At 43.5% G+C, this 22,020-nt stretch overlaps 1 protein-coding gene across 2 annotated transcripts in view; it reads left to right on the top strand.

The window, feature by feature from the left end:
- LOC133477559 (homeodomain-interacting protein kinase 3-like) overlaps positions 1-22,020 on the top strand; it is a 56,547-nt gene that overhangs the window by 1,983 nt on the left and 32,544 nt on the right. For both annotated transcript variants that reach the window (XM_061772381.1, XM_061772380.1), the window contains exons 2-4: positions 10,012-10,937; positions 11,037-11,228; positions 11,345-11,526. In XM_061772381.1, coding sequence (XP_061628365.1) covers positions 10,014-10,937; positions 11,037-11,228; positions 11,345-11,526 — 1,298 coding nt within the window. In that variant the 5' untranslated portion in view covers positions 10,012-10,013. The remainder of the gene's footprint in view (positions 1-10,011; positions 10,938-11,036; positions 11,229-11,344; positions 11,527-22,020) is intronic.

The following is a 22,020-nucleotide window of genomic DNA, read 5'->3' as shown; positions in this document are numbered from 1 at the left end:
CGTTATACATGGTGGATTTATGTTATAGACTGTTCTCCATCTCCACTTGTTGCTGACGGTGGTAGTAGAGGAGCAGAAGATTTTGCTGTAAAAGCAATATCATGCTTAGGACCTTCTGCAGCACAAATGTAACATGATAATCAAGCATTGTTGATGTTGGCGGCGTTCGTGCATGGCCATGCGAAAACTGGGACAAACGCGTTGTGTCAAGAAAATTGTGTATTGGATTGAATGGAGTCACAGCTCCAGTAGTGCACGACTCTGACACTTAACAGCATTGGCTATTTCATGAGAACGTAAGAATGCATAAGCATTTAATGTGCAAAAACTCAGCTCATTAAGATTATTTTTAAAGGGTCTCAAACTCAGCTGACTGATCGACTATAGTTCAAACTGGTCATTATAAAACCTTTAAAATACAGGCAATTTATTAGGCAGGGTTGGGAGCAATTCATTCTTAGACTCATTGTGATTGAGCTGTAAACTATTCTTGAATGGATTTAATTCATTCGTTCTCTCCTGCTTCCTTGGGTCGCAGGGGCACTAGCCCTAGGTGGGCAGCCCAGACTTCCCTCTTTCGAGCCACTTCTTTCACCCTTCCAAGGGATCCTGAGGCATTCCCTGGCCAGCGTGGAGACATAGTCTCTCCAACGTGTCCTGGGTCATCCCCTGGGCCTCCTTCCGGTGGGACGTGCCTGGAACACCTCACCAGGGAGGCGTCCAAGAGGCATCCTAATCAGATGTCTAAGCCACCTCATCTGGCTCCTGTCAATGTGCCCCTCCCGGATGACCATGCTTCTCACCCTATCTCTGAGTGAAAGCCCGGGCACCCTGCGGATGAACCTCATTTCGGCCGCTTGTATCCGCGATCTAGTTCTTTTCGTCACGACCCAAAGGTCGTGATCATAGGTGAGGGTAGGAACGTAGATAGACTGGTAAGTAGAGAGCTTCAACTTTTGGCTCAGCTCCTCCTTCACCACGACAGACCGATACAGAGTCCGCATCACTGCAGATTCTGCACCGATCTGCCTGTCGATCTCAATCCATTCTTCCCCCACTCATGAACAAGACCCCGAGATACTTCAACTCCTCCACTTGGGGCAGGAACACCTTCCTGACCTGGAGACGGTAATTCCACCCTTTTCTGATTGAGGACAATGGTCTCAGATTTGATGGTGCTGATTCTCATCCCAACCGCTTCACACTGCGAATCACTCCAGCGAGAGTTGGAGATCGCGGCTTGATGAAGCCATCAGAACCACATCATCTGCACAAAGCAGAGACGTAATGCTGAGGTCACCAAACCTGACCCCTTCAACGCCTTGGCTGCGCCTAGAAATTAGACTTTACACAGATTTTATCGGCCTGATCGGTATATGCCGATAATTAGCATTTTATGCTGATTGGCTTTGTCATAATTTGCCAATCCGATCAATGGCGTCAACAACAAGGGAAAGAAGAGTGAATCGGAGAGCGCGTGTGCGGCTGTCAATGCTGTGGGGTCTGAACAGCGCACACACGGTGAACTAAATAAAAGCTAAAAATAAACTAGCTTTTGGATTCAAATTTAGAATCATTAGAATCATCTTTTATTGTCATGAACATGCATGCATGCACACGAAATTTGTTCTCTGCATTTAACCCATCACAGTGAACACATACACATGTTAGTGGAACACACTGGAGCAGGGGGCAGCTGAAGCGCCCGGGGAGCATTTCGGGGTATCAGTGTCTTGCTCAAGGACACCACAGCCGTGAGTCCGGGGGATGTTGGCGGATGGTCCAGTCGGGGTTTTGAACCAAGGTCCCCCACGGTGGTAGGCGATGATCTTAACCATTGGGCCACGGCTGCCCATTGGCAAATTGACTGTACACGATGGTGATGCAGAGTAAATGTCATATGCGGAGCTGATCCGTGAATTATGACATTAAAGCCAATCAGCTGAACACCATAAAATGCTAATTATCAGTCAAGGCCCATCAGATCGGTGTAAAGTCTACTTTGAATATGATACCGCATGCAAGCAGGCAACAAAACGTTATATAGCATAGCAAACTAGTGCTCGCACTAACGGTTGTACGTAAACGTGCCAGCGTTATGTCGAATCGTGCTCTAAAGTTTCGGTGTGTGTGAAGTAATTACAATAAAAGTAATTTAATTACAGTAAGTTAGCACCCATTATTTCTGTCATGTTGTAATGTTGGTTTGACCTGACTGATTAAAATACATAACCTGAATAGAGAATGCTTTTGAAGATACTCAGTATACAGTACACGAGTATATACAATAAAGGAACAAGTCATTTAAATAGACCCATTGCTCCATCTTGTAATCGGCTCGGTGATCGGTTATTGTTTTTTTTTTTTTAAACTCGCTGATCGGTGAGAAGCCCCAAAAATCCTGATTGTGTAAAGCCTAATGTAGACAGGTTGGGCAAACTTGCATTTACCCTCGAGGTCCCTGCTGAGGGTCTAAAGCTGGTCCACTGTCCCACAGCCAGGATGAAAACCACACTGCTTCTCCTGAATCAGAGATTCTACTTCCTGACAGACCCTCCTCTCCAGAACCCCTGAATAGACCTTACCAGGGAGGCTGAGGAGTGTGATTCCCCCTATAGTTGGCACACACCTTCTTAAAAAGGGGGACCACCACCCCGGTCTGCCAATCCAGAGGCACTGTCCACGATATGTTGCAGAGGCGTGTCGACCAGGACAGCCCCACAACATCTAAAGGACTCATGAACTTTGGGTGGAGCTCATCCACCCCCGGGGCCCTGCCACGGAGGAACTTTTTAACCACCTCTGTGACTTCAACCCCAAAGATACGAGAGCCCATCTCAGAGTCCACGGACTTCCTCATAGGAAGGCGTGTTGGTGGAATTGAGGTAGGTCTTCGACCTGTACGTCCCACCGACTCAGAACATCCCTAGTTGAGGTCAGCAGCGTCCCATCCTCACTGTACACAGTGTTGATGGTGCACAGCTTCCCCCTCCTGAGATGCCGGATGCCTGAATTTTGCCTTAGCAACCACCAAGGCTGTATTACACTTGGCCAGCCAATACCCATCAGCTGCCTCCTGAGTCCCACAGGCCAATAAGGCTCGATAGGACTCCCCCTTCAGATTGACAGCATCCCTTACCGCTGGTGTCAACCAGGGTTCGGGTGATCCTCTCGTTTACCTGGTTGAACCCCAACATAGGCACTGAGCCGGGTTCTTTCTTACTACTTATGGCCCAATAAGTATGCCCACACCTGCTCAGCACCTCTCACCATGTGCAACTTCAGAGTGGAAGAGAGTCCAACTCTTCTCAAAAGAACTGGTACCAGAGCCCAAGCAGTGTGTCGATGTGAGCCCGACTATAGCTAGTCGGAATTTCTCAACCTCACATACCAGCTCAAGCTCTTTCCCTGCCAGAGAGGTGACATTCCACTTTCCAAGAGCCAGCTTCTTGTAGCCGGGGATTGGACCGCTAAGGTCCCTTCCTTCGGCCACCACCCAGCTTTCTGTGCACCCAACCCCCTTGGCCCTTCCCAGAGATGGTGGGAAGGGGACCAGCGTTGCCTCTTCTTTGCTGTCCCCGCCAGGCCGAATGGGTACAGGTCCGGCCACCAGATGCTCGCCACCTGGCCTGGCTCCAGAGGAGGTCCGCGGTGACCCACATCTGGGCGAGAGAAAACGTCGTCCATATTTGTTTGTCGTCATAAGGGGTCTTTGAGCCGTGCTTTTGCCCTCACCCAGGACCTGTTTGCCACGGGTGGCCCTCCCAGGCGCAAAAAGCCCCAGACAACTTAGCTCCTTGGATCATCGGGACACACAAACCCCTCCACTACGATAAGGTGACGGCTCAGGGGGGGAGGGGGGGGGGGGGGGGCGAATGGATTTCAGTAATTGATTATTACATAATGTAATGCTGGCAGAAATAAAAAAGCTCCACATGGAAGTGCAGCACGTGACAGGCAGTCATTGTGCTGCATTTAATGCAATTTGGGCTATGGCTCTGCCATATCATAAAGTCCACAGTAATACTAGTACAGTGGCACCTAACGAATGCACAAATGTGAGTTTTCCATGTTAGGAGTTGTTACTGGGTCAATTATTTTTTTTTAAATTAGAACATTTCTTCTTCGGGGTCAGCAGACTGTAGGCATCGAAACTGGGAACCGCAATTTTTAAATTTGAACGATTCCGGGAGAACCGGAACATTGGGCCTGTTTCCAATCGGTTTTCGATTCTTGATGCCCAACCCTAGTGTTGGATCACTTGCTTGTGCTTAAATTAAGAAGGCAGCTAGCGAGCTAGCTAGACCTCTACCTGCACTACACTTCAAACGTTCGTTGCGGTTATATGCTTCAGCTTTGTACCGAGCGGCGGCCTGGCTGGCCACTGTGGCCTGCCCAGGCAGAGACAGACTCCCCCAGCCAGCAGGCTTCTATTGACTGATCAATTGCGAGCCTCGTGGCTGTTCCGCTCCCCGCATGTGAAAGCCGGTGAGCCTGTCCGACCAGGCCGCAGTGAGTGGCGCCACCTCCCCACTCGGAGGGGAAAAACTCAAGTGAACTAACTCCCCCTCAGTAGTGGTAAGAGTGACATAAAAGATAACCACACAATTACAAACCGTATTGTAGACCTTTTTACAGCGCACGTACACCTATCTGCCGCACTCGCTTGCATGTCACGTGAGCTTTTTATTGTATTTATTTATTTTTTTTACACTTTTTCTTTTTTTAATACACACAGACACACACACATACAATGCCATGAAAAAGTATTGGCCCCCTTATCATAGTCGCATAGTTTCCCCACTTTAAGATCATCAAACAAATGTAAATATCAGACAAATATAACCCAGGTGAACTTTAAATGCTGTTTTTCAATGATTTCATTAATTAAAGAAAACAAACACTATTAAAAATTAGCTGGCCCTGTGTAAAAAAAGTAATTGCCCCCTTAATCTAATAACTAGTTGGGCCATCCTCAGCAGCAAATCAAGTGTTTTCTATAACTAGCAATGAGTCTTTCACATCTCAGTGGAGATATTTTGGCCCACTCTTCCTTGCAGACTTGTTGACTTCAGCAAAAACGCCAAAAACTGTTGGCATGATGTTCTTTTTCCTGAAATGCTGTGCTACATTTACGCCAGATGTAACGAGACACACAGCTCAACTTTCATCTTTTCCATATAATATTCTCACAAAAGTCTTGAGAATCAGTAAGATTTTTATTTTTTAATTTTAATTATTATTATTATTTTTTTTTTTGCAAAATTAAGACAAGCCTTTATGTTATTCTTGGTCAGCAGTGGTTTTCGCCTTGGAAGTCTGCCATGGGTGACATGACATTTTTGCCCACTCTCTTCCTAATTGTTGTGTTATGAACACTGACCTTAACTGAGGCAAGGGAGGCCTGCAGTTCTTTAGAAGTTGTACTGAGTTCCTTTGTGGCTTCCTGGATGAGTCAGTGCTGTTCTCTTGGGGTAGTCTTTGTAGGCCGGCCACTCCTGGAAAGGTTCACCACTGTTCCATGTTTTCTCCATGTAAAGATAATGGCTCTCCCTATGGTTCACTGGTATCCTAAAGCTTTAGAAATGTTTTTTGTAACCCTTTACAGACTGATAGATGTCAATTACTTTATTTCTTGACTTGTGTAATTTCTTGGGATCATGTCATTTTTTTCCAGCTTTTTTGTCCGACTTGATTTTTGTCGAGCCAGATCCTGTTTAAGTGATTTCTTGAGTGAGCAGGTCTGGCGGTAATCAGGCTTGGGTATGATCAGTGAAAACTAACCAGAAATTTTGATTAGCCACAATTCATTGTTCAACAAGGGGGTAATTAGTTTTTCACTCATGGCCAGGTAACTTTGAATAGATTTTTTTTTCCCAAATGAATGAAATCACCATTTAAAAAAGCATTTGAAGTTCACTTGGTTTGTATTTGTCTGATATTTACATGTGTTTGATGATCTTAAAACAAAGTAGGTAAACTAAGCAAAAATATAAGAATTTGAGAAGAAGGCCAATGCCTTTTCACGGCACTGGACATGGGGCAAGTCTTGTCAAAGAAAAAAAAAAAGAAAAAATCATACCCCGGTTTTCCGGCACAATGCCAGAGTACTTTAAGACATGAATAAGTAGTTGACTTTCCCTAAAGTTTCCCACTTGTGTCCATCCACGGAGCCAATTCCGTTCTGCCAGCGGCTTGCTGCTTTGAGTGGCGTATCGGGTGTCACCACAACAATGACAATTCTGTAAAAAAGTCTCTGTTGTATTTCTGCAACGATAAACAGCCCTACTCTGCCTCTGATTGGCTACTGGCTTGCACTAAGAAGAGACTCTTACTTTTAGTGGACAATGATTCGCTGAAGCACTTCAGCAACACATACGTGGGGAAGCAATGCAGTGCGTCTGCGGACACAAATACACTAAGCTTTATGTGTCCCTGTACATTTTTGTGAGTGTCAGACGTGGGACTCGCATTAAACGAGATCCCTGTTATTATTATAATTATTATTTTTATCCAATTCATCTCTTAATCAACAGATTAATCCATTATTAAATTGTTAGTTGCAGGCAGCCCTCCGTTGATGCTAGCTGAAATGTAGTCTAGTGCAAAGCTGTAATATAAACCAAGTTTCATTTGGATATGATCCTGTTTTGATATGATTTGGTCTGTCTTTAATTTTGAAGTAATGGTTCTAATGGAGTCTATATTCAGTGGATAAAGTCTACACCCCTTGTTCAAATATCAGGTTTGTGTGGTATTAAAAAAAAATAAGATAAATAATTTCAAAACCTTTTCGACCATAGTGTGACTCAATTGGGGAAAAGATAGAGAAGGGGAAGTGAAAATAAAGAACATCGATAATGTGGTTACACATGTGTGACACCCTCTTATAACTAAGGATGCGGCTGTGCTCAGAATTAACCAATCACATTCAAACTTGTAATAAATGGGAGCAAGGACACCCTTCCCACCATTTAAGGTGATTATCCCCAAATTAAGTTCAAATATTCTAGTATGCTTTTCCTTACACTTTTATAGTATCATCTTACAGTCCAAGCCATGGGTTAGACAGAGAGCATCACACCACAGTGTGATAGGGTTCTCATTTTTCAAAGGTATCAGTTAGGAGACTGGTTAAAAAAAGAATTTCGAGGCATTAAATATACAGTGGAACGGTGAATACAGACATCATTAGGTGGTGACAATATGGCACAACAGTGACATTACCAAGAACTGGCCATCCTTTTAAAATTAAAAATACACACACAAAAAAAAGTCAGGAGGCTACGAAGAGGCCAACAAACAGAATTCAGAATCAGAATCCTCTTTATTTGCCAAGTAACTCAAAAACACACAAGGAATTTGTCTCCGGTAGTTGGAGCCGCTCTAGTACGACAATAGCCATTTTCCGTTGTTTTTCAGTTGAGTTGGACAGGTAATAGGTTACATTAAAGGTGGAAAAATGTTTTGAAATGATTTACAGTGATCTTATTTTTTCCATCATAAAAAAATGAAATTTGAAAGGCACTGAACTTTTTTAAACAGCTGTAGCATGATATTCACCATTTGAACCTCTGCTATAAAATGTTGAAACTGTTCAAAAACCTGATGTGCTTTTTTGAAGCCCACCCGATCTGCCTGTCTGAGCCTGTGTGTGACGGTTCTAGTAGTTGGGAAAGCCACTGGCTCCCTGCAGGCATTTCATTTCAAACAAAACAGTGTTTGAGTGTGGTGATTTTTCATCATCAGGTGTCAGAGTGTGAAACCCAAGAACAACCTTCAGTACCTTTTTGTTCTGTGTTGTTCACAGCAGGACTTTTCTACGGTTATTACACCTTGCCACGCCGAATGAATTATGATTAAATGGGTCATGAACAATCTTCACAGTCCCAAGTTAAAATTTCTGAAAAGAATGAAGATCGGTGTGCTATTCCCACATCTTCATCTTTGTAAACCAGTATAAAGTTACTTCTTGATACTTTTTGCTAAAACCGTCAAGGCTTCGACTGTTGCCTTCCATTCCAGTTCCAGGCGTGTGTAACATTGCTGTGTAAGTCACAAAACACCCTTGCCATGATGTGGCACTTCCAATGTTGTTGCTGCTACATTTGGTTGATTTGTGATGTGAATTTAGTTAGTAGCAGTAATAGTTGATACAAGCAAATTCTGATTTAAAACCCTCCAGATTTAGTATGAGGAGCCAAATCCATGCATGTAGATTTTTTTATTTATTTATTTTTTTTTACATTTTCCTCCATTTTTAAAAAATTGACTGGTCTTCAACATTTTAAGATTTGAACTTTTGACTTCTATTCTGGTTGAATTTATGTCACACACAGAACTTGTGCCTTATGGTTTACAGTTTCCTTGTATCCTACTTGATTTACAGTTTTAGTCTGTGTGAGACTGACCCGCAACATTACAACAGGCTTCCCTCATCTCCTATTACAGTACTCAAGTTCCCCTCTCCTGTAAGAGTGCCATGTTGGTTCAGCCTTTTAGACACAGTGTAATTGATACAGTTTTGTTAAAACCCAGAACCTTTTTTTTGTTATTTTGAACCGTGTACATATGATAGATGTCAAAACAGTCACCTGGTAAAATGGTTGAAACGCTGTCATTATGAATTGATCTATATGAAAAATTAATGAACTAAATTAAACATCCATCCATCCTCAATACCGCTTAACCTGTTCAGAGTTGCGGGGTGCTGGAGCCTATCCCAGCTGACTTCAGGCGAAAGGTGGACTACATACTTAACTGGTCGCCAGTTAGTTGCAAAGCACAGATAGACACGGACAACCAGTCGCACGTCACTGAGTGGGAACTGAACCCATGTTGCCTGCACCAAAGTTCGGCAAAATGTACTGCTACGCCATCTGTGACACTAAATTAAACAACTAGTTGTATTGTCACATTACTAAAATAGCTAGTTTTTAGTCTTCTTCCACGTCCAAAGAGCTTAGAACATTGAAGGGCTAAGTCTCATTTCTTTGTTTGCAACCTCCACAGTCCTCGCTACTCTGTTTGCGTTAGCTCCTCCCACCAGAAATCTCGTCAAGGAGATAATCCAATGAGCACAGAGGGACAAATGTATGGAAGAATGATCCGTTCCCTCCTCGATGTCTTCAATTCATGGAGACGTCAATTAAAGATGACGTCACAACATTTTTTACAAAATTGTATCTTTTCTGTGTCTGACTTTTTACCTTCACAACACGTCCACATTATGCTTTACGTTTCAAGTGGAATTAACACTTTACAAAAGCACAGAGTCGATCGAGAGTGTTGCATCCCCCAAGATCCCCTCCGCACCTCACTCGCAGCGCATTTGTAGTGAATTGAAAAGTGATTTTTAATACTGCAATTGTGGCATTAAGAGTATTGCAAACAAATTAAACTGTTTCTGTTTAAAAAAAAAAAAGTTGAGATTAACTGCAATGGAAAAACTTTATAGTCATAAAAAGTTTGTTGTTGCAGCTTTTTTCCGACTTTATTTTGAACAGGTCTGGAGGTAATCAGGCTTGGGTTTGATCAGTGAAAATTAATAAAAAATTGTGATGAGCCACCATTAATACATGATTTAACAAGGGAGTAATTACGTTTTCACACAGGTCCAGGAAACTGTTTTTTTCCCTTGATAAATCACGTTTTAAAAACATTTTAAGTTCACTTGGGTTACATTTGTCTTATATTTATATTTGTTTGATGAGCTTAAACATTAAAGTGGCGAAACTATGCTAAGATCTTAGAATTTGAGAAGGGGGCCAATACTCTTTCACGGCACTGCACCCATGTGGAGCCTCCTCGATGCACATTTAAGACAATTGAGATCCTTGATAATATGGCAGCGTGAGAACAACTTTCGTGTTGCGGTCAAAGCATCAAGGTGTGAAGAGCTAAACTTTTTGCACCAGGTCTTCTCCGCATTCTTTTACAGGAGAAATGTTACAAAAAAAAGATTGATGGACTTATTGTGACTGGTTTTGTTTACTTTTTTCCTCTTTTTAGGTATGGCCTCACAAGTCTTGATTCAGCCATCACACCTGCACTCAGCTCAAACAAGTGCCTTAGGAACCAGTAACAGCAAGCACAAAGGGGAAGCCCACCGCAGTAATAACACCACCAGAGCCTTTCCCAGACTACCCCCACCTAAAACTTATGTGATTGGAATCAACTACGGAATTGCCTACCCCAACAACGTAATCCCATCAACAGTTGATGACTTTGAAAGACTACACAGGTCAACAGCAATTAAACAAAGTGAGGAGAGGGGACCTCATCTATTGGGATCGCGTACTGTGGATGGGAGAGGAAAAGGCCTTGCTGGGATTGAACATCAGGGGTCTCTTTGTCACAACAAAGAACCACAGCAAAGGAGAATATTTAGAGAGGAAAGGGACAAAAACGAAGCCAGTGGGGGACAAGTAAACCTAGACTCAGGTGTGACCCAGAGATGCAAACAGAAGAGAGGTGAAGTTGTAGAACTACGGCAGGATAACAACTGTGTTGGAACCATGCAGATAGTGGAGGAGGTATGTAATCTACCTTCACTGCCCGCTTCTAAGACAGTGTTGCAAGCCAGTACCCGGAATCATGATGTTGCTAGAATAGGGGGTAAGGGGACCCTGCCTCCTCAAGACAAGGTTGGGGAATTGACTGGCTTTGGGAATGAAATGAAAGGGACAAAAATCAGGTCAAACATCACTTCTGAGGTGATGGCTACTGCAAACAGATCAGGAACAGCAGATGGTGACTATCAGTTAGTTCAGCACGAGGTTCTCTGCTCATTGAAGCACCGCTATGAGGTTTTGGAGTTTCTCGGACGTGGCACCTTTGGTCAGGTGGTTAAGTGCTGGAAGAGGGGAACGAATGATGTGGTGGCTGTCAAAATACTGAAGAACCACCCATCATATGCACGTCAGGGACAAATTGAGGTGGGAATTCTATGTTGCAATTTTATTTTGACGAATATTTTGGAAGAAACGCATGACAAGTATTTTTAAAATTTTTGAATGTGAACATTTTGTTTTCAGGTGGAGATACTTGCCCGATTGAGCAGTGAGAACGCAGATGAACACAATGTGGTGCGCGCTCTGGAATGCTTTCAGCACCGCAGTCATACCTGTTTGGTGTTTGAGATGCTGGAGCAAAACCTCTATGACTTCCTAAAGCAGAACAAGTTCAGCCCACTGCCACTCAAAATCATCAGGCCTATACTGCTGCAGGTAATGTGGACACAGTTAACAGGTGTACATAAAGCCAGTTTGGAAGAATCCTCAATATATTTCACTAATCACATTCTGTAACTCAAGGTACAAGTTGGTACATTTTGTTTTTGCAGGTAGTAACAGCTTTAAAGAAACTGAAGTCGCTGGGTTTGATTCATGCTGACCTGAAACCAGAGAACATCATGCTAATTGACCCGTCCAGCCAGCCATACAGAGTTAAGGTTATTGATTTTGGCTCTGCCAGCCATGTCTCAAAGGCCGTTTGCTCCACCTATCTACAGTCCAGATACTACAGGTGAGGCGATTCACTTTTAGTCAAAGCTGTACATTTAGTTGTTAATGACATAGACTTGCATACTATATCTTTACTTGAAATTTAACGCGATATCCATCCATCCATCCATTTTCTTGCGCTTATCCGAGGTCGGGTTGCGGGGGCAGCAGCTTTAGCTGGGAAGCCCAGACTTCCCTCTCCCCAGCCAACTTCCTCCAGCTCTTCCGAGGGGATCCCGAGGCATTCCCAGGCCAGCCGAGAGACGTAGTCTCTCCAGCGTGTCCTGGGTTGTCCCCAGGGTCTCCTCCCGGTGGGACGTGCCCGGAACACCTCATCAGGGAGGCGTTCAGGAGGCATCCTAATCAGATGCCCCAGCCACCTTATCTGGCTCCTCTCAATGCGGAGGAGCAACGGCTCTACTCTGAGCCCCTCCTGGATGACCGAGCTTCTCAGCCCATCTCTAAGGTAGAGCCCAGACACCCTGCGGAGGAAACTTACTTTGGCCGCTTGTATCCGGGATCTTGTTCTTTCGGTCACGACCCACTGCTCGTGACCATAGGTGAGGGTAGGAACGTAGCTCGACCGGTAAATAGAGAGCTTCGCCTTTCGGTTTAGCTCCTTCTTCACCACAACGGACCAATACAAAGTCCACATCACTGCAGACGCTGCACTGAGCCGCCTGTCGATCTCCGGTTCCATTCTTCCCTCACTCGTAAACAAGACCCCAAGATACTTGAACTCCTCCACGTGGGGCAGGATTCATCCCCGACCCGGAGAGGGCACTCCATCCTTTTCCGACTGAGGACCATGGTCTCAGATTTGGAAGTGCAGATTCTCATCCCAGCCGCTTCACATTCGGCAGTGCACCGCTCCAGTGAGAGTTGGAGATCACGGCTTGTGAAGCCAATAGAACCAAATCATCTGGAAAAAGCAAAGATGCACTACTGAGGCCACCAAACTGGACCCCCTCTACGCCTCGGCTGCGCCTAGAAATTCTGTCCATAAGTTATGAACATAATTGGTGACAAAGGGCAGCCTTGGTGGAGTCCAACCCTCACGGGAAACAAGTCTGACTTACTGCTAGCAATGCGGACCAAACTCTGAGACTGGTCGTACAGGTGACTGAAAAGCCCGTATCAGGGGGTTCGGTACCCCATACTCCTGAAACACCCCCCACAGGACACCCCGAGGGACACGGTTGAACGCCTTCTCCAAGTCCACAAAACAAATGTAGACTGGTTGGGCGAATTCCCATGAACCCTCGAGGACCCTGCCGAGGGTGTAGAGCTGGTCCACTGTTCCACGGCCAGGACGAAAACCACACAGTTCCTCCTCAATCTGAAATTCGACTTCCCGACGTACCCTCTTCTCCAGCACCCCTGAATAGACCTTACCAGGGAGGCTGAGGAGTGTCATCCCCCTGTAATTAGTTAGTTTTCAAAAAGGGTGACCACCACCCAGCCTGCCAATCCAGAGGCACTGTCCCAGATGTCCATGTGATGTTGCAGAGGCGTGTCATCCAGGACAGCCCCACAACATCCAGGGCCTTTAGGAACTCCGGGCGAGTCTCATCTCTACCTTGCCTTGCCACCAAGGAGCTTTTTAATGACCTCGGTGACCTCAGCACCAGAGATAGGAGAGCCCGCCTCAGAGAACCCAGACTCTGCTTCCTAATGGGAAGGCGTGTCGGTGGAATTGAGGTCTTCGAAGTATTCTCCTCACCAACTCACAACTTCCCGAGTCGAGATCAGTAGCGCCCCGTCCCCACTATACACAGTGTTGATGGTGCACTGCTTCCGCCTCCTGAGATGTCGGATGGTATACCAGAATTTCTTCAGAGCCATCCGGAAGTCATTCTCCATAAGCTCACGAACTCCTCCCATGTCCGTGTTTTTGCCTCAGCGACCACCAAATCTGCAATCCGCTTGGCAAGCTGTTACCCATCAGCTGCCTCAGGAGTCCCACAGGCCAAAAAGGCCCGAAAGGGCTCCTTCAGCTTGACGCCATCCCTCACCGCTGGTGTCCACCGACGGGTTCTGTGATTTCCGCCACGACAGGCGGAACATGGTCCACTCCCGAGACGTGGGTGAAGACGGAGGTGGCAGTTGAAACTCCTTCTGACAGGGGATTCTGACAGACGTTCCCAGCAGACCCTCACAATAAGTTTGGGCCTGCCAGGTCGGACTGGCATCTTGCCCACCATCGGAGCCAACTCACCACCAGGTGGTGATCAGTTGACAGCGCTGCCCCTCTCTTCACCCGAGTGTCAAAGATATGCGGCCGTAAGTCCGATGACGCCACCACAAAAGTCGATCATCAAAGTGCAACCTAGGGTGTCATAGTGTGGACACCCTTATGCTTGAACATGGTGTTCGTTATGGACAATCTGTGGTGAGCACAGAAGTTTCATAACAGAACACCACTCGGGGTCTGATCGGGGGGGGGGGCGTTCCTCCCAATCACACCCTCCACCCGAAGGAGGAGGGAGGCTACCCTCTCGTCCACCGGGTTGAACCCCAATGTACAGGCGCCAAGCCGGGGTGCAGTAAGTATACCCACACCTGCTCGCCGCCTCTCACCATTGGCAACTCCAGAGTGGAAGAGAGTCCAACCCCTCTCAAGAGGACTGGTACCAGAGCCCAAGCTGTGCCTGGAGGTGAGCCCGACTATATCTAGTCGGAACTTCTCGACCTCACACACCTCCTCGTGTTCCTTCCCTTCCAGAGAGGTGAAATTCCACGTCCCTAGAGCCAGCTTCTGTAGCCGGGGATCGGATCGCCAAGGTCCCCGCCGTTGGCCACCGCCGAGCTCACACTGCACCCGATCCCTATGGCACCGCCCATGGGAAGGGGGACCCACGTTACCCTTTCGACCTGTGCCGGCCGGGCCGTACCGCGATATCTTGCTGTCAAAAGTTACCACGTCGTGTTTTCATTACCAGTATTTTAACTCTTTAACACCAAGTCTCAAAATGTCTGCCTGGACTTTTTTGCTTATTTTGACTTTGAAAGGGTCAGAAAATGTCCTGTGATTAAAAAAATGTTTCCTCCTTTTCCCAGAAAACTTGGAATTTTCAATATCTAACAGGTTAGGGTTACGTTAACTTATCCCTAACGTGTCGTCCCAGACGCGTCAAGGACAAAAGGGTTAAGAGTGATGGCAACAGAGCATACATCTGCACAATGCTCTCTTCGACTGCGACTCCTCTTTGTCTAAAGTGGGTTGCGTCTTTTTCGGAGTCTAGGCAAGACAGAGAAAAAGACACCGAAGAAAAATGGCCACGAAAGTAGAGGCATGGAGTTAGGGCTGCACGATATTGTGAAAAAAAAATACTGCTAACTGCAAAGATTGCCTGCTTAATATGTCTGTTGTTTTCATTTCACTCTTTATTACAAACACAGAGTCAAGGTTTTAATAACTATGAAGCTAGCAAAGCTAGCTGTTTGCCCATCTGTCCGTCTTTATAAACCCTGTTTATACCGTTGACGTATGAAGATAAGTTAAAAAGCTCAGACTCCTTTATAGAGGATTGTATCGGAAAACAAACTATCATTGAATTAAAATAAAATGCAATAATTGCAGTAGTAATAATTTATCCATATTGGGTTTGGGGCTATGATTTTAAATAGGTGAATTGGTTTGTTTTGCTCGTAAATAATTTGCAAAATAGTGTGACTAGTCATAAACAATACTTTTATATCGTGGCGATACACTTATCAGAATCAGAATCATCTTTATTTGCCAAGTGTGTCCAAAAAACACAAGGAATTTGTCTCTGGTAGTTGGAGCTGCTCTAATACGACAACAGACAGTCAATTGATAGAGAAAACTTTTGAGACATAAAGACATTGAGAAAAACAGTCAATGAAATTATTTTTAAATGTATGTCAATTGTATGGTTGTGGTAATGCTCAAAATTAATTGGTTTTCCCAGGGGAAGAGGGTTAGTAGCCCTCACTATAAAAACTGGCACCTCTGTGTCAAACAAATGATCAAATAAAAGTAAAGCCTTTTTGTTTAGTTTTTTTAAATTGACCTGTTTTTATGCTACTGCTTGTTGCAGACAAACTTATTGTTCACAGTAACATATTTTGCAAATATTATATCTTTAGTCACTGTCAATCTTACTGCATACGAAACTATGGTATGCCTTGGTCATGCTGTACCTCCTCAAAAAATGGTGCAACCAAATCATGTGCTGGTGCAACCAACTGAAAAAGTTGGTCACACCAGTGCTACTAGTGCAAAAGTTAGTGTAGACCCCTGCTATTACCGTCAAAATACTGACAGTTCCCCATTGTTGCTACCCATTCAGTCCACTTTAGTAGCCAGCTGCAGCTTTCACCCTTCAGTCTCAAAAACATGAGGAAAAACGTGTTGCTTGAATGGTGTATTTTTTTTTAAAATGAGGAATTAAAACAAGAACAGGACTGTAGTCCTTAATGTGGAAAAAAAAAACATGCAACACAGTATGGCAGGAACGATGGTGAAGGGACATTGATACCATAATTTCTCGTCTATAATGCGCACCCCCAAAGTTGACCTCAAAATTCTGGAAAACCGTTCAACCTATGTATAATGCTTTTTTACAATGCATTATTTTGCTTCTACCCATATGATAAAAACATGAAGTATTATCTGTATTTTGTTAGTTTTTTCAAATAATTATTCTGAAGTTAAGGATTTTATTTTTTTAGGTTTTTTCATAACCTCTAGATGGCAGCATACATTTATAAAATGTGAAAGTGTTTTTCCGATTTTCTCCTTTACCTATGTATGATGCGCACTATTGACTTTTGAGGGGGGAGGGGGTAAATGCGCATTATACATGAGAAATGACGGTAACTGCATTCCCAGCAGCTCTGGCTGACTATATTAACAACATATAATAAAATATTTTGTATTTTGTTGGATGGATGAAGTGGCTGGGGAGAGGGAAGTCTGGGCGTCCCTGCTAAAGCTATTGCCCCGCGACCCGACCTCGGATAAGCGATAGAAAATGGATGGATGGATTTTGTCTTATCTACGCTTATATTAAAAAACAAAATAAATTCCATATTATCACAGTGCGATCGTACAGGGTTTTAACTAAAGCATTCTGATACAAATAATAATTTTCCTAATAATCAATTTTTACAATTATGTATTGCATTGCAAAAGAATCAAGGAACATATTCGCTACCATTTACGCAGTGTCCCTGAACGCACCTTGCACACTTACGCAGCTGTGGCGTGCCGACAGTAGTTTCATTCTGAAGAGCGAATTGCATCAGGTGTGCATTGTTTCCTTCCTCCTATGATTTTTATCGTTCAAGGAGATAAGTATACAACACTTTTTGGGCTGCTCCGTGTGTTGTTTGAAGCGTTATAATTCATTGTAACATGGGTGCTAATCTTATTAGCATGTCTAAACACGTCCCTCTGCTGGTCACTTTTAATGTGGCAGTTGATTTACTGTATATTACAGTACACCAGCATCACACCAGACCCTGCGGTGTGACTATTGTGCACACGTCCATCACGATTATGATGCTTAAACAATATATCGTGCAGCCCCTACATGGTGTGGAAGTATTTTGCTTACACAGCCGACAGACATAACAGAGCCTTTGTGCAAAGCATGCTATAAAGCTACTGGCACTAGAGGCCCTAAACTACAGGTTAGCAAACATGATGCATTTAACCAACTTGCCTTAAAGTACTGTGTGAGTCAAAGGAGTGTGAATTATTTTGTGATCAGCAAACTTGCTCCCAAACTGGTTCCAATCGACGAGGCGATTAATTAATCAATATTGTTTGTAGATTATCGTGGGAGAGCCCACAGTAACCAACTATGCTGCTGCATTTAGACACTCATTTACCCAAGATAACTTAGTGTGAAATAACAGTGTAACTGGAAACCTAACAATGGGAGAAAGCAAATGCAGTCCATACTGAATACTATTCAAATGCATTTAAAAAAAAAAAATCTAATTCAGCACTATATTGCACTATAGTGCAGGCTTTGAAAAGGTTTTCAGCACTTCAAACATATTAAAAGTATTTAGAAACAAAACACGGATTTACATTTTGGGGGTCTTGAAATGTTCAATAGCATTGTGCTGCCAATTTTTTATTTTATTTTATGAAGACATCATTTTCATAAATATCCTCCGTTTTGTTATCTATGACTCCACTCTATTGATGTTGTTTATTTTTCACATGGTATCGTTTCAGTATCAATATTGAGGTGCTTTATGCAGGTATAGTGTTGCAGTCAGTTTTGGTATCGTGACAACACAAGAATGACTCCGTTGTTAACCCCCACCCCCCATGCCCCCTTCTTCCTCCCCTAACCAATTAAAGTGCTCCTAGGTGTCACTTATTAATGTTAACAGTCACTGAAGTGTTCAAAGAATATTTCATATTTTAAACTGTTAAGCTTGTTTTGTTAGTCACTGATGTTGGTTTAAAAAAAATCCCCCAGACCAGGACAATTCTGCACATATATTTGTCATTGTCACTTGCTGCTTTTCTCAACCACTAATAGAAAGTCACACATGCATGCAAAAGCTCGTTTGGAGCCAGTATTGTGGTTAAAATTGACAATAATTACTCCAGGTATCCGGTTTTCTATTTGGTGCTATTTGTTGATGGCTCATTTTTATTTCTTCCTTGGAAAGTGAGTTGGTATGTTTATTCTTGTGAAAGATGTCTATATCACATAGTCCAAAGAAAGGTATTTCAGCGACAACCACAGTACAAGAGGCAAACCGTTCTATTTACTTATGCGCTCTCAAACAAGTCTCAGCAAGTACATTGATTTGGAGCGTGTAAACTACTGCTTCCACTTGTGCAACATTCTATTACATAGTGTTTGTGCATGGAGGCTAAACCCACAGTTTAACTTTCTGAAAAGTGCTTTGTTTTTTTAAAGACATTCTCAAAATCTTCTCTAACAGACACATTGTAGCACAATGTGTGCACTTGACCAACTTATGTAGCCATAAATGTAAATTGGAAAGTGTACTGTATCAATCAAAGTCAGATTCGCACGTCTCCACTTTGAGACAGGGGTGAGGATGGGGCTTTAGTTGTTGCATAATATACAGCTTTACGCAGGACTTGTCCTTGATGAGTGTGTCTGGCTCTGTGTTTGTTTGCGTTTTACTTTTGAGCAACAACGACAATGCCCGTACCATTGCTAAGTGAAAAGTGGGCAATTTAGGGGGGATGGGGAGGTCATTTAGGATGCCGTCTGCTGAAGAATGTGGTATGTGAAAACACATATTTGGATCCAAGAAAAACATTGACATTTCTGTGTGCGCCTGGGTGTGCTCATGTACTGTATGTGCCACTGTGTACCAGCTCCGAAGGCTGGATATTTCACTCAGGTTACATAATGAACTAAAAACACACCACAAAAAGTCAACAGTAGCTTACATGTGTAGATGGACTTTCAAATTAATTAATTTGATGAAATCAACACAATATTGTTAAAAAAAAAGAGAGAAAGAAAGCTGCTTGGGGGCACACTATTTTATTACGCTGGAGATGGCAAGCTTAACAATTTATTCGAAAATACAACGTCAAACAATAAAGTTGGTGAAGGTTCAGCACTGGGCTTAGTTCGGAATAACGCCCATGTGGGACAGACCGTCCAAACTTCAGCCTGCTTGTTTTATGCCCAAGACCTGCTAGGCTTTACACGATCAGTATTTTTGGGATTGATCAGCAAGTTTAAAAAAACGATCACCGATCCGATCACAAGATGGAGCAATGGGTCTATTTAAATGACTTGTTCCTTTACTGTATATACTTGTGTACTTAATTGCTCAAAAAATTATATTTACAATAAATAATCTATCTTTGGCAGGACAGTTCTGAGGACCGGTGTTCAATCCCCGGCCCCGCCTGTGTGGAGTTTGCATGTTCTCCCCCCGTGCCTGCGTGAGTTTTCTCATGGCACTCCGGTTTCCTCCCACATCCCAAAAACATGCATGGTAGGTTAATTGAGGATTCTAAATTGCCCGTAGGTGTGAATGTGAGTGTGAATAGTTGTTTGTTTATATGTGCTCTGCGATTGGCTGGCAACCAGTTCAGGGTGTACCCCGCCTCCTGTCCGATCTGACAAACAAAACAATAACAACATCTTTGGTGTGAAATATCTCCGGTTGTTGTTTCCATGGTAGCATGACACAGTAGAACCTGGTGAGGTGATTGTACTATCCTAGAGATGTAAAACCAGCTGACACAATGCAAATGGAGCACTGGGCTATGTAAATAATTCAGCTAAGCAGATCAGGTGGAAGGGAAGACATCTTTGTATGCTTCAAGCTCTCCTCTGTGATCACAGAGATTTTGTCTTAGGCCTGTTATACGCTGTTTTTTGTTTTTGTTTTACTCAAACTGTCAGTCCTTATTCCACTGTTTCAGCATACAAGAGTTTGATATTGTCAATAAAGAAGTCATCCATGTATTTACCCCAGAACCCATTGAGATGGATTGTTCCTGCTGTGGGAGGTGGTCATCCTTCTCACAGCCACAGTCACAGACAGACCAAACTGAAGATAGATTTCATTTTCTAGTTTAGTTCCTTTGGTTATTGCATTACATTAGGGATGCACAATGAATAAAATGTTAATCGTGATCATGTTGACGACTCTAAATTGCCCGTAGGTGTGGCTGTGAGTGCGAATGGTTGTTTGTTTCTATGTTCCCTGCGATTGGCTGGCAACCAGTTCAAGGTGTATCCCGCCTCCTGCCCGATGATAGCTGGGATAGGCTCCTGCACGCCCGCGACCCTAGTGAGGAGAAGCAGCTCAGAAAATGGATGGATGGATGTTTTTGGCTGCCACGATTAAATTGGTCTAATCATCAGTGATTTTTACATTTAAAATGCGGGTGCTGCTGCATATGAAGCACTTTCTCAACCTAGTCAGCCAACCAAAGGGGGCAAATGCAATGGTTAAGGCTTAATTAAGCCGCCTAAATAATAAGTGAGCAGCGCCCAGTGTACCCAGCAGTGGGAGCCTCCGTCACTCTCGGTGGAATTAAGAGAGAGTCATGCTGAGAGAAGCAAGTACAGCCAAAATTGGAGCTGAGGAGCTAGCGCCTCGAATAGGGATGTGTTTTCTGGACATGTTTTGATTCAAGGCAAGTGACGTTAAACAAGAAACCATGTGTAAAGAGTGCAGCAGAGTTGTCTGCCCCGCAAGGTAACAACAAATCTGTTCACCCATCTAAAAATGTGCAGGGAAATGACAACACACTTGTCAACAAACATGTGATCCCCTCCTGCAATTATTTCTCCAAAGTGGCATTAAATACACTGTATGAACAATGACTACGGTCAGGCCAGCCTGCAGTCGAAAAGTCTTTGGCTTTGGCTCCGTCTTTGTATACTGTATGTATGGAACTTTGAAGTTTATTACAAGTCTAAAGGCTCTAACACATCATTGTGACCTGTAGTCTCGTGTTGGTTGGCCTGCATTTTCTATTCAAGACATAATCATTGGCATGTTTTTATTTAGAAAGCAATTCCTATCTGCTTCCATTTTACCTCTGTGATTTTATCAGGGAGAGAAATGTTGGAACTTAGTCTTGGTTCTGTTACTCATTCACGAGACCCGTTTTTGTCGTGTGTTCCAAAAGTATGTCTTGAAATGAGGTAAAAGTAAAAACGGCTACCGGAATTGGCCATAAAATTCAGAGGAAACGCCACCCTATGGTGTCCTAGCTAATACCAGTCGTAGCGACACCACCGACTTGGATGAGAACTGCAGAACATTTTCAAAACAGCACGTGTGGGTTGCGCTCGAGTATGAAGGCAAACTGCGTGCGGGATAGCCGCAGTGAGTATAGCCGCGAGTATAAAGAAGCCTTAAGGGATCTCAATGAGCCTTTCCCGGTTAAACAATTTCAAAGTACTCGATTATTTTTTTCTTTGTAAACTACTAACATGCATTTTATTATCATTTATGAGGGCTGAACTTCTATCCTTCAACTGCATATGTTGGTACTGAGTGTATGGTAGGAACTCTGTACAGAATTGGAGACCACAAAAATAGCCTTTGCTAAACGGTTAATATTTGCGATTAGCATTACCGCGCTAGCGATTACCATTTTAGGTAATTTTTTTTGTACATTTTTGTGTAAAATCTGTTGATGTGACAAAACAGTCCCAAATAACTATTTTAACAGGGCTATATTTAACTTTTAGCTGAAACAATTAATGAATATTAAGTCAATTGGGTTTGTTCCACACACATTGCCTTTTAGTTCATTGGTTTGATATGGATACTGGTTATAAAGAACTCGGAGTCAAATGTTCATCTTAGTCTATGCTGTGGGCCGGCAAGAAAATGGACATTCATAATTTGGACACCCTTTATTTAAACCATGCAAACTTTTTTAACCCAGTCCCCTAAAAGAATCTGCCTCGAAAATCGTTTGGAACCGGAATCAAAATGAGGAACCGGAATTGGGACCGGAATCGCTCAAATTTAAATGATGCCCAACTCTAAAGATGACCGC

Source organism: Phyllopteryx taeniolatus, chromosome 5, assembly GCF_024500385.1.
Source record: "Phyllopteryx taeniolatus isolate TA_2022b chromosome 5, UOR_Ptae_1.2, whole genome shotgun sequence".
Taxonomy (NCBI): Eukaryota; Metazoa; Chordata; class Actinopteri; order Syngnathiformes; family Syngnathidae; genus Phyllopteryx; species Phyllopteryx taeniolatus.
The sequence above is the reverse complement of the archived record's forward strand: the minus strand, read 5'-3'. Positions and strand labels throughout refer to the sequence as shown.